Below are 14108 nucleotides of genomic sequence, written 5' to 3'. Positions count from 1 at the left end.
CGCCCCACAAGCTCTACTAACTTAAAAAAAATTGAGTTCGTTTACTCAAATATTTTGAGGCAATAAGTTTCCTCAAATGTTTTGAGTATTCTTAATGTAACGGAGGCCATCTCAAGAGACGCACTAGCGACTGACGCTAGTGGCTGCAGTCTTTAGCCTCCTTGTTAGTGCGTAAATCTCATTAGCAAATCTCATGATGCAACTGATATTTTAACATACAGAGCTCTTGATACTGATTGTCCGAAAAAATATTGATAAATTGTAATTCCCTATTTTTAATTTCCCTTTCCAACACTTTAATCCTATTTAAGTTTTCTCTCTTCTTTTTTGCAGCCTGAGATATGAGTTACTCTTATACGTCTTAGAGGCTGTTGTGGTTATTTATTTAGCCGTGTATTTGTCACGGGGTCTTTTAGTAACTTTTTAAATCCCCATCCTGACTTATGTGGATCCTTTTGCGATTGCGAGAATTGATATTCAAATATTTGTTTATGAAGGGCGTGTAGTTTCTGTCGCGCCGGTAGTTGTGTTGTAGTGTTGTGAGCTGGTGAATGAGCGCGCGGCGCGGGGGCACAGTCAGTCCACGCGCACTGTGTGATGCCCTTTTGTGGGAAAGTCCTACTACAAGAACACACACACACTCACATCAGTACAAAGGGACACAAAGAAGGAAACTGCATGTAAATGGCCCATTATACTGACGGAATGAGGAGAACATGATTTGAGGGTGTTAAGTCGTTTTGTTGTTAATGTAGCAGAGCCTTCATTTAGCCTACTGGATTCACTCGCTATTGTTGTGAAGGCAGAGAGACGTGCGGACGCGTACAGCCGCTGAAGGGGGTTGAGGAAAGAGCGTTTTATTCCTCTGCCTTTCTTTTTTGTTGTCTTCAGCTAAATTTGCTCTTATATGCGTGACTCCTCCTGAACGGTTGTTTCCGGACACATGGAACTGGTCTGTGATGTGAAAACTGATTTTCTGGGATACGCTGTGGATTGCGTTTGGATGCGTTTTGAAGTCTGGATCGTGTGATTCATATAGGCTACTCGTCATATACTTCTTCCCGTCTTCCAAAAAATGTTTCTCAACTCTCAAGACAGATTAATGGTTTGAAGAGCAGTGGGAGTCTGAACTTTAAATCAGGAGCCGATACCCTCTTGAATGATGCCCATAGACAGACTCGCAGACATGGAGGAGAAACTTCGTATTTTGGAGGATCTCAATATGATATACATTCGTCAGATTGCCCTGAGTTTAAAGGTAAATGTATTCTCATAACCTGACTTGATCTTTATGCATCTTTTGAATTACTTTAAAAGGCTTCTGGACATCTGAAGTAGGTCTGGATGATGTTAGTAGTCGTTTTAGTTAAACAATCAGATGATAATTATAAAATGCAATACAAAATAATACAAACTGTGTCTATAGCACATTAAAAAAAAGTGCTTTCCAAGTAAAATAACTAAAAATAAATGTCATTGCTCTTCTACAAAAGTTAAAAAAAAAAAATCTTAGTTTGGCCTAAAATTAAGATTTAAAAGTCTGTGTGAAAATCTAATTAAATGCATTTGTAATGAGGTGTGAGAGATCTCTTATGTTGTCCTGCTCAGCCAATTTACCAGTGCGGTTGGGTTGTGTCTAAACTCTGAGAGTGCTGTATTATACAGCTGCTCTTATACAGTGATGTTGATGTACAATGTCTTTGATTGTTTGTGTCAGTTTAGTGTGTTTAGTCTTGGCAGTAATGTTTAAAACAGAGAAGCAGCAGCACTGTTTCTCCAGTGGTCCTGCTCTGCAGCTGCAGCCACACAAGACAAAGTCTCATGGGATGAAAGTGTGTGTTGTTGGACGTTTGTGCCTGGTTTGTGATTTCTTTGGTATTCTGTGCCCGGACTCATAAGCACCAGTACGAAAAATACAAATTAATGTAAGCTCTTTTGCAAAATGCCTCCACAGAGACATTTGACTAGCCTTATCTTTGGAAACAATTGCACACTATGTGATATTATCAGTGTGAACAATCTACGAGAAGTGTGGAAACAAGCCCCCATACTTGCTTCAAGACATTAGTGTTGTATGGCAGATACCTTTCATCCTGATTTACTAAGTAGGTGGATCATGGTGTACATTTTTAATTTACTACTAGAAAGCATGGAGCACATGATAAACTATATGATAACTATACATATCAAATGCCATACTTTTTTTTTTTTTAAACCTCCTTTGGTTACGAAATATAATAAGTGCCTTTTTGTCCTGCAGCTGTTGTGTGTTAGGAACGCTCAGTATCTCACTGAATGACATGCTGAACACTGCCTCAGCCCCCGTCGCTGTGCTGAGCTCTATGGGGTTTTGTGTGGTGTGGGTGACCAAACTGTGCTCTTCTCCTATAGCCCATGCTGAGATCACACCTTGCTCCTCCAGTGTGCCTGTTCTCCTCGCCAGATTATCAGATTATGTGCTCAGTATTCCTGCAATGTGACCCTAAATTTGTAGCCTGTGATAATGAAAGGACATGGAGGTGCCTTCTTTGAGCTGAAGGACATCTTCATAAATTCCTGGTGCATTTAAATAATTAATGGTCATGCATTTCAAAGTTGGCAGTCTTGAATTCTCAGAAGGCAATTATCTTTAATCCTGTGTCAATTTGAAAGGGTCTCAATGTTTAAAATCATCCATGTGATCTTCATGTGAAAATTTAACTCTTTGTATGATCTAGCAAAATCTTGTTCACTGCAACCTATTAGGATTTGTTACCTGTGGACAGTTTGGATTCCTTCTGAATTTGGGCTGGACACGAGAACTTGTCATGACAGTAATCACTGATCAATAAAACTGAATTAAAAAAATTTATTAGAATTTTTTTATGTATAAAATGTTCAATTGATTATTTTGTGGTTTGTGGCATAACATACGTTGTTTAGCTTACAATTGAATTGGTTTGAGATGGGATGGGGGCAGTAACAGATGTTCATGGTGCAAGATATTGAAAAACAACAGCTATATGGATGGCAGTAAAAGGTTGTGAACTCCATTGTTGTTTTAAAGATTAATTTAAGGAGGAAAATCTTTCTGGGCTGTCTGACAGCATAAAATGGTAAATAACTTTGCTTAGCCAGAGTTTGCACAAGGGGGGTGATATGTTCTCTAGTGCCGCAGAGACAGGAACCTGTGGGTTTCTGAATGACTGGGGACTACTGTTAGCGCTAACAGTTGCAGTCAGTGTTTTCATGTTTTAACAAGTCCATTTCAGAATCGAGGCTGCCACATTCTTGGCACTACATGAACATTCCTCTCTGTGTCCTTCCTTTACAATGTCTCTGTCTCTCCTGAAAGCCAGGAGAACCCTTTCCTGGTGTCCTTTTGTTGCTTCAAAGCTGTGATTCATAGCCTGCTCGTAGTGATGGGTGATGGGAACAGGAAATGGCTGAGCTTAATGAGAGTGATTGACTGGTATGATGTCATCACTGCTTGACCCTCACTGCCTGACCACACATATAGCATACTGTAGATATGGAAGTGCCTTTGTGAGGAGTGATTGCTCCCTCAGGTAGTGCTTAATGTTGTGGTTTGCTTTTGCTCTCCGGTCTCTGCCTGAGGGTTGATGGGTTATTTGGTCGCTTTCTCTATATTTAGCTTGCTGATCTCCAAGTTGTTAAGACTGCACCAGACAGCCAGCTCTTTAACCTCCTGACTGTAAGCAGACTCGTCTCCATCCTTGATGAGACCGATGAGTGTGGTGTCATCTGCAAACTTCAGGAGCTTGACAGAGGGGTCTATATGGCTGATGGTACACTATATGGCTGAAAATGTTTTTTTTTCTACGTTAAAATACTTTATCCACCTTAATATGCAGAGGCAGATATAAATTAGCCATTTGTAGGTTGATTTCCCTGAAAAGTGTAAAACTGTGCCTCTGCAGCATGTTGTACAGAACATTGTTCTGTTTGTTTGAGCATCCAGACTAGCCCCACAACAGCAACACTGGCTCAAGCAATATCATTATGGACTCTTTCTACATTTCTGGGATTGTAAACGTCTAGAGGTACATGTTCAATCTCCCATTCTGTTTCTACAACATCACAAAAGAGGAAAACATAAAAATATACAGAAATTAATTACATAAGTCAGAAAGATGTCAAATCTAATGTTAGTCCATCACCAGCTGTTTTAGAAAGGACATTAATTCCATGATGTATTAAATTGATCAAAAGTGTCACTGTTTATAATGTAACAAAATATTCCTTTATAAAATAAATGCTGTTCTTTGAACTTGCCAAAGAATCCTGAAAAAAAAAATCCTGAAATCTATCATAGTTTCCACAAAAATAATAAGCAGCACAACTGTTTTCAACATTGTTAATAGCAATAAATGTTTTTTGAGCACCAACTCATCATATTAAAATGATTTCTGAAGAATCATGTGACACTGAAGACTGGGGTTAATGGCTGCTGAAAATTCAGTTTTACAATACATTTTAAAATATATTAAAATCGAAATTAGTTATTTTAAATTGTAATAATATTCCACAATTTTAATATTTGTATTGTATTTTTGATCAAATAAACAGCATTGGTGAGCATAAGAGACTTTTTTGGGGAAAAATAATCAACAAACTATGTTACATCCATTTTTACCATGTAGCAAGGACATTCATTGTGCTCTTATTCTAGGTGACAGTCTCACAGATGTGCTCAAGGACATAATGATATAGAGCAACGATGTGATCTTTTTATCTCTTCAGTTCACTGTCATCATTTCTGTGGAGTGAGTCAATAACATGAAATGAGCAAGTTACATTGATTTAGTGATTTTTCTTTCCATTCACACAGCTTGTTTACAAGGATCTGTAGCACACTCTAAAAAATAATTCAGTGGATCTGTTGCCACTACTTAATTTAATGCATTAGTGCAAGTTAAAAATTCCAATTTATTGATTTAATTAAACATTTTAAGTTTTTAACTTTTTTTAATGAGTTGTCCTGATATCTTAATGTTGATAATTACATCAACGTAATACTGTGTGTAACTTCAACTTAAATATCTGTGTTAGTTTGTTTAAAACAGTAGAACATTATTGTGCTAGAGACCTCATAACTTTGGCCTCCACCCATGATGTCCTGTGGGTCTTTGAACTCCAGCCAGGAGCATGATGAAATGCTTGGGAAAGGGCAGACCTCTCACCTCACAGAACCCCAGCGTGACCTGAATCCACCTCAGATAATCTCCACAGTTCAGCAGGTACAGGTGTCATGTTTGGCACAGTAGTGGATGGATCTTGACTTTTTTTTTTTAACCTCCCAACAAGTTCTTAATTGCATAATGGGGCATATGAAATGTCACCGCGCCACCCATTTCTTTGTTTGAACATCCACAAGAAATATCAAATATGCCTTTGGAATGCTGAGCTTAGTTTAGCCTTTTGTTGAGATTAATGAACTCGAGTGGTCAGCCTGAGCCAAATGTGACTCTTTTCAGGGTTCATAAGGTTAGAGGTCATCAATGAGCACATGCCACAGCCATTTACTGTGTCGTTTACTCATTCATCCACAGAAAAAGCTAAGTCTCCTTTTCATACTGTTGGTTCAGCTGGAGAGGTGTTTAAGTAGCTTTGTCAGTCATGGAATGTGAGGTTTAAAACTCAGTGTTATACACTAACAGACATCTTTATTGGATTATGTCAAGTCAAGTCACCTTTATTTATATAGCTCTTTACACAATACAGATTGTTTCAAAGCACCTTCAGCAAATAAACAGGAAAATAACTCGATGTAAACTACTTCAAAAAATATGATACAAATTGAAATTCTGCTGTAAAGCAGCTCTAAAAAGTTAATAGGGTCTGTATTCAGCTCAAGCTAATTCAATGTTGATTCAATTCAGTTCAATACAGTGTCAAAGTTGCAAAATTCATCAAAAATGAAACAAATTCAATTCAGCTATAAAGCAGCTCTACAGAATAGAAGTGTTCAGTTCTGTTCTACAGAATTCAGTTTAAGTTGAATTTTTATCCGGTAGTGTCAGTGCAGTCAAATCTACGATATTACTGAATGTTCAGTCTTTTAAACCCAAGCCAAGCAAGCCAAAGGTATCAGTGGCAATTAAGGAACCAAAATTTATGTTAAGAAATGGAGAGAGAGTACATATTAGACCACTACTGTATGCTTAACTTTGCAAATAACCCAGTTCTCAACATGATTTAGATACATTCTTGGTTTCAAGGAGCCTCAGTGTAACCACTTTTTCGTGACTAGGCCCTGTATCTGCAAGGCTCTGGCACTCCTCATGCCCTCCAGGCTGGGTGGGGTATTAGGAGGAGGGCATAGGCTGGTAGTGAAAGAGGGCATTGTAGTTGGTCACCCACGCCTCAGTGCAGCCTCTATCGTTCCTGGCCTAGACCCTGGTGTAGTCAGTAACAGGGCTGAATAGACACTCTGTGTGCAGGAACCAGCCAAATGTCTCGACTCGAGCCAGCTTCCTTTGGAAAACACCTCCCTGCATCCAGTGTTTTAGTGGAAACTGCCGACTCTCACCCTGGCCCCATACTTTATTACCTAGCCCATCTTCCCTGCCCTGCTCAGGCATGGTAGATGATATGCTTTTAGAAAATGAGCCTCATTTCTCCAAGATAAGAGCTGCTGAATCTGTTGAGTCAGAGTTCAGTTAATGGACATATAAGTTTCCACATAAGATTTTCTGTTTATCCAATTTCACTGACAAGACTTTTCATTTCGTACATCATAACACAACAACACTCATGGGTCTATACATGTTGCCTCTCTCACAGAGGACTGTGAAGAAAAAAATGATATATACACTCTAAAGGCCTGCTTACGCAAAGATGAACAATCAGTGTAAAAATGCAGTGCAATAATTATTTTCATTTGAATTAAACATTTGCTTGCTGTCAATGCGACAGATTTGTTTTTTGCAGAAAGGTGGTCTAATTTCTTTTCCATCACACTAAGAAGAAAACTGGCCAACCAATAAGTTTTGCACCATCGAGCTGCTGTTGTTACATAAAACTACAACACGGTGGCATTCATAAACAGACTATTTTGCTAAGTGACAGTGAATAGCAGAGGAAGAATCTGGAACCGGTTCTCTCGTCTCTGCACTCTTGTATTTGGTGTTATTTGATGAACACCATAGGAAATAAAATGGCTTTTTGAAAACATGTAAAAACTTAATTTCTTCTCCATGACTGGTGAGTGCCAGAAATGCGACATTGCGCAGTGCTGAAATTTCTGCTTTTCTATAAGAATCACCTACTGTCAGACAGTGAATTTGCATTTTCATTCAGCCTATTTTTTCGCCCCACATTTGTCTAAACAGACATTACATGCTAAAATCATACTGAATTTTTGTACCGAACATTTGTGTTGGTGTGAACAGGCTTTGTGGTGAAATCTGATAGATGTATAAAATTATTATTATTAATATCAAATATTTGTATTATTTTTTGTAATAATAATAATAATCCACAATTTTTTACATAAATTATTATACAGTAGTAATTATTACAATTTAATTATTAAATAACATATCTCACATTTAACTGCTATTCAAGATTCTTTTGTTTTTATTTTGTGTATGCTAGCAGAACTAGCTAATTTAACCTGAACTGAATCTGGCTGCTGTTTCTGGACTCATATGACTTGCTTCATGGTATCGGGATCGGGAGGGCTGAGTTTGGAAGGGATGCTGTTAATTTGTAGAGCAGCTTGACTGCTCTGCAGTGCCCAGTCAGCTGCTGTCCATGTTGAAAGAAACCCAAGATAAACAAAACCTAAGAAGGAAACAACTCACTGTAATTTTACTCCAATTCCCCCTACAGTCCAAACAAACAAAACGTTTTATGTTGTGATAAAATGAGTGACATTCAGCTGGATGAGTTCTTGCTGGTCTATAATGTAGGTGTTTATGCAGTGACCTCTCCCTTTAGTCACCTGCCGAGGAAGCGAATGGAGCCCGCTTGGCCGTGTAATTGAATTGAGCATCACGTTGGTAGTTTGGGACAGCGGGGCGAATGGAACAGCAGGAGGGTCATTTCAGCATCAGTATAACAAACCGGCACATCTCCACTCTCTAGAGAACAGCTCGCAATTTGCTGTTGCTTCTCAAAAGCTTCAATCAACACGGATGAGATAATGTACTTTACGCTGTTTGTTCATCCTTCGCGCAGTTTGACGGGAACCATCTGGCCGGGCTCCAGGGATATGACTGTTGAAGTGTTGGGCGCTTAGCTTATCAGATACAGCTGAAGAGAAGCCCTCGTCCTCCTGGTACTCTCTGCTCTAGGGCTCTGATGATGATGTGCGACCTGTCTGGATGTTCATGTTCGATTTATTGCTCATTTTCAGCACAGCACCACTTTTTCAGCACTGCCAGTACATTTTAACGTTGGGGTGAAATTGAATTAGTAGACCTTTATTAGCACTTTATTTTGGGGGTTTCTTTTAGATTTATTTGTAGACTTTTTAGTGATGAGAGAGATAAAGTGATGGAGAGAGTGAGGAGGAATGGGATTGGGACAAGTGGCAGCAATATAGCTTTTTTGATGGCCAGTGCCGATATCTAGAGAGATAGATTTAAAATAGTAAATAACGCAAGGATAACAATTGCTGCAATTAAATGTATATTTTTTTTTACATAATATTAACTCAAATAATTAGGACTAAATAAATTGAAAATGAACCAATTAGAAAAAAATATGCATGCCAAATATCAAGCAATATATTAGTTGGCCACTCGGAACATGACTTAGATTCAAACTTCAGCTTTTGTGACCCAAGAGCTCTTATATGGCCTTCTGTGCAGTTTTTGATTCTGTACTCGAAAAAGCAATATGATTGAGTTGGTTAATTGTTAAATAAATTCTCTAATTGTAGACTTTAGAGATTTGCAGACTTGTAGAATCACATTCATGAACTTTACAACAAAAGAAAAAAAAAACGGGCTTGACCTTTTCAGAAGGTCATAACGTTCCCTCAGAGTAATGCAGAATTGCGTTATATGGAGCTGCTGCCCAGGTATGTGATGACATTTATACTACTCATTTATTTTTATTAAAACATGATTTATGTCCATATTGCAAAACTTTAACCTGTTCTCCAGTTTCACAAACCCTTAATTTCAGATCTCTCCTCCTTTAACCTCCCCGCAATGAAGTGGCACCTCTTCATGATCTAGTGCTTAGGTATCTGTCAGTATCTGTGAAATAGATGAGCTACAATTCTCTGCTTGCATCATCGCTGAACCTTTCCTTTAGATTTATAGCTCCACTGGTGGAAATAGATTTTCCTTGTGTGAACAGTTAAGCAGCGTCAGCCTCCAGCTCCATCGATCCGACTCCTGCTATCAATGTAGTAGCAGTTTCTGAGGTCCACGTGAGCCGACAAAGGTGTTAAGAAGCACAGGCTGTCTGCTTCTGTTTTCCTCTGCTTGTGTCATTGGTACAAACCCCTGATGTCATTCTTCATAGTTCATAGTTAAACCTGAGAAGGGTCAAGGTCAGGCAAGAGGGCCCTCTTTGTAAAATGACTTTAGCTGCAGGGCTGAAGCAGATGAAGGACATGGGGCTGCTTTGTTTGGATTTGTAAAGCTTTGTTGTTGGTGTGACATAGTTTGGGTTTAGATATGCACTAAAGGGACTTTGCTGGATTAACCATTATCTCAATTACATTTAATTGAAGTTTTTATGGGTGCGTTTAAAGTAGACTCTTTAATATACACTTGAGTCCAGTTATAGGTTTACCACCAGTGTGCTGTAAAAGATTACATTATTATTAGCAAGTATAAACACCAGTAGACCTGCTAGGTGTTAAATCACTTTCATAATAAATCTGCTTTAAATGAGCTGAGTACAGTTCATTTAAATTGATAGTTCACCCAAAAATGTTAATTCTATCTTTTACTCACCCTCACGTTGTTACTAGTCCTGTATGACTTTTTTTTCTGTGAAACAAAAAAGAAGATATTTTGAAGAATGTGGTAAACCAAACAGTTAAGGTTCCTATTGACTTCCATTGTGTTTTTTTTTATTGTCCATACAATATAAATCAGCTGGAACCTTAACTGTTAGGTTTCCCATATTCTTCAAAATATCTTTTTTTTCCCCACAGAAGTAAGTCAGTCTTACATGTTTGGAATGACACAAGGGTGAATAAATTATGACAGATTTTTCATTTTGGGGTGAACTGTCCCCTTAAGACAGTGCAAAGGGCAAACAACCCTTATTCACTTGGATAGGTTTTTAAACTTTTTATCTTCTATCTTTTTATCCTTTTCTCGGAAACTGATCTCTGGTCAGCTGCTCAGTACATAATGTGTCTCTGTCAGCAGATAAAATGGGCTGTGCCTTCATGAAGACTGGACGCGTATGTACAGTATGTAATCTTGTTGTGATCAAGAATCCTTTAGGTTAATCCAGTTTACTGTGCTGCTGTGTAGATGCTGCATGAGCCATGCGCTGTCTCCCATTGGCTAAGGGATGGGGATGGCTAGTCTTAGGGATGAGCTGCCATCTACTTTATAGATTAACCCTTTGTTTGACAAACCACTTCACATGCTTCATGCAATTGGTGATTATGTTGTTGCCACCCTTACGGCATGTGTGGGTACTTTTTAATCTAAACATGCCAATGTCAATATACTTGATGTGTCTGTCTGTCTGTCTGTCTGTCTGTCTGTCTGTCTGTCTATCTATCTACCTATCTATCTATCAGTCTGTCTTTCTATCTAATATTTTATAGTTCTATCATTCTTTGTCCATTAGGCCTACATTTAAGCCATTTAAAGTTTGTCCTGTCAAACTGCGCTTTTCAAGTATATATACATTTATACGAATATCTGTTATGAATGGAATTAAATTAGTTTTTTATTTAAATGTATTTTAATTCTGCTTCCTTAAATTTAAATTTGAGTTCTAATTCTGCATCCTGTTTGCCACCACAATTCAAATGAAGAAATTTAATTTTAATTAAAAAAACTTCCTTAATTCAGTTCTGAATGGTGCATAACACTGCAGGACACAATAGAAAACATTTTTTTGCATAACATTTGCTTCATTATGAAATTCTTCTGTGGTTGTTGTTGTTTTCAGGACACTGTCAGTAGACTTTATGATTTTAATCAATATTGTACTTTCAATCATCTTAACTGTGGAGTTGTTGCTGGGCTTGTTGCAATAATGCAAAAATCTATGCTTCCAAAAGCCTTTTAGTAACACCACCGTTATCAGCTTGTGTTTTCAGCTCTACAATATATTATCTGATTTTCTTTCATAGATATCGATGATTCATAACTGCTCAGTGTAGAGTGTTGTAATTGTGTGAGTGATTTGTGAGTAATACGGGTAAAATTTTACAATTGTCAGCAAAGGGACACTAACTGAACGAATGTCACAGCATATGGATTTGCATATACAGACATCAAATGTAATGAGTTGTGTATATACAAAAAATAGCAATATGTATGCTTGGATATGCTAGGTTTATGAGAATATATTGGGGATTTGTTTCCTTTCCATCTGTGATGAAATAGGGAAAATTTTTAATATCTCATATTGTGCTGCTCTTGTTGTGGTATGTGGTCAACTTCCAATCACATTGCTCATTTCCTTCCTCGATGCACAGCCCCTCCTGAGGGCAGAAATGCTAGCTATATATTTCTCTCAGAAATGTATTGGTATAACAACAACAATACTGCAATGTGACATACAGTACAATGCACCTGTGACATCAGAACCAGTCTGAACTTAACAAGTCTGTACTTAACAAGAGGCACTGTTTTGGATGTGCTGTATATGGCGAGGAAGGAAACAAACTTCAGAAGCAAGGTCAACACGCCTTGAGCATAAAGTAAGTACGCCTCAGATAGGAAACAAGATTTTGTTTGCTTGGGAAAAAAAACATTCCATCCAATGAGAAAGTAAATATGGTAGAAATCGGAAATTACAAGCCAATAAGAGAGAGTTAGAGAAGGTTGCGAAGACTAAACACCAAACCCGATGGACTCTTGTCAGACTCAGTTCATTTAACAGAGTTGGTCAAGTGAGATGAACCAATGGATTTAAGCATTTAATCTCTTTTATTTTAGTTGCATTAAAGCTTGCCATTTATACCTTTAATATCTGTTGATGTGTTTGTCTTTATGTCCCAGCAGGCCATTCAGTGACCTTCTGCCCTTATGCACTGACATCTGGAATTTAGTATTACTGTCCTCTGGATGTTTACTTTATGCTTACAAATACATAATGCACTCACATTCCACAACACATGGCTTCCTGTCTCAGTTTGTCTCCCACTCCTTCTCTTTTGGTCTTTCTTTCACTTCCACACAAGTACATGTATTAGCACAAAGCTAATTTTACTCCATGATGGCCCTGCCACATTCTCTTGCTCTTTGTGACCAATAATACACTCCATGGCAGTTAGTGCAGCTGTTGTTGAACGTATCTTATTTCTGCACTGATGATACTTATGAAACCATTCCCTAACTGCTAGATATGTGTTTACACATGAGTGTTGACGTATATGTAACATACAGAACATCCTGAGGATGTGTGTGAAATGGTGTCCGATCAAAAATCCTCTTCCCGCTATAAAGCTTTCTTTCATCTTTGCTTGTTTCTCACCATGTTCATCGATTTGTGGAAGACAATGCCCTACTGCACCTCACTTCCTTTGCATTCTTTGCTTCCCCTTTCTCGTTTACTCACTCTTCTGCTAAATCAATCCACTCAGCCTATCACCTCATATCCTTTACACTTATTCAAGATAGCACTTTTTTTCATCTTACTTTCTTTGACTTATATATTTCTCCTAAATCACCACAAAAGTATTTGAAGCTTAATGGAAATACATGACTGGCTACATTGCTTCAAAACCTGATATGCTCTGCTCTGGGAACATTTTGCTGCACTTTTCAGGTGACACGTACACCAAAGGAGCTATAAAAATATTTATTTTTCTCCTGCATTTGCAGGTTTATTAAACAGTCCAGTGTCATAAAAAAACATGCCTGTGGCTACGTTTTTGCAAAATGATATTGTGTTGCTTGTAGCACATTTCATTGCTCATTCAAAGTGAGCTCTCCAGTGACTGGCGCTGAATAGTGTGTTTAATTTTATCCAAAACAGTTACAGTTACTGTAGCAACATATTACATTGGTTGTTGTATGTATCATGGCAGTTTGAAATTAATCTACCCCCTACACTAAACCCTGCCCCCAAACCAAAACGATAGTATTAATAAAAGCAAACATGAGATAAAAACACATTTGCTGAACCAACCATGCCGCTTTAGCTAGCGTGTACGAGGCTTTGAGCTCTTTTGTGGAGTATTGTGACTTGTGTTCCACGGGACTTGTACCTGGGCCAGTGCAGTGCTGTACCAGGTGAGCTACAGAGCAAGTTTACTATGTCTGAAAAAAGCCATACATATGGAGCTGGTTATGTGATTCAAACATAAAAATGTATTAGGTAAGGGAAAATGTACATAAATCCAATTGTTATCGGAGAATAAACACAGATAGATAGGCCTGTCACGATAACAGCTTTTTGTTGTGTGATATATTGCCCCAGAAATAATTGCGATATGCGATATTATTGTCATTTTAAAGACCATTTTATGCCACTGAATATATAATCATAATGTAACAGCATAATAATGCAAGAAGGCCTAAACACTTCCAAATGACAACAAACTTTTAATTTTTAAGAATATTTAGATCATGGAAATTAAGTATCAAAATATTAGATACCTTAAAAAACTTGAATAAATAATAAACATTTTCTAACAAAAAGTGCAAAGTAACAAGTAGAAAAAAAGAAAAACAAAGAACTTGTATGGAGATTCTTTCATCTATAGATTTTCCCCTGACCTTCTTTTCTCTGTAAATGAAGGGTGCACACTATTGCTGAAAAACACAATCACTACTCAGCAGTCAGATGTCCGTATGCACAAAGGCACAGATCCCTAAACAAAGCCATATCTGCAGATGAAACTTTTTTTGTAGAAGCATTTTTTAAAATTTGAACTAGCACCTCATGACTACACCACGTTATGTACGAGAAGCTGCAAAAGACACAGGCGCAAATGGAATGTA

General features: G+C 37.8%; 1 protein-coding gene across 2 annotated transcripts in view; it reads left to right on the top strand.

Annotated features, from left to right (window-relative positions):
• Nucleotides 1-855: 855 nt before the first annotated feature.
• Nucleotides 856-14108, top strand: part of LOC107718341 (rhotekin-like) — a 59138-nt gene continuing 45885 nt past the window's right edge. For both annotated transcript variants that reach the window (XM_016525387.1, XM_016525386.1), the window contains exon 1: nt 856-1258. In XM_016525387.1, the coding sequence (XP_016380873.1) occupies nt 1160-1258 (99 nt within the window). In that variant the 5' untranslated portion in view covers nt 856-1159. The remainder of the gene's footprint in view (nt 1259-14108) is intronic.

Source organism: Sinocyclocheilus rhinocerous, unplaced genomic scaffold (assembly GCF_001515625.1).
Source record: "Sinocyclocheilus rhinocerous isolate Xijiao unplaced genomic scaffold, SAMN03320098_v1.1 scaffold1565, whole genome shotgun sequence".
NCBI lineage: Eukaryota > Metazoa > Chordata > Actinopteri > Cypriniformes > Cyprinidae > Sinocyclocheilus > Sinocyclocheilus rhinocerous.
The sequence above is the reverse complement of the archived record's forward strand: the minus strand, read 5'-3'. Positions and strand labels throughout refer to the sequence as shown.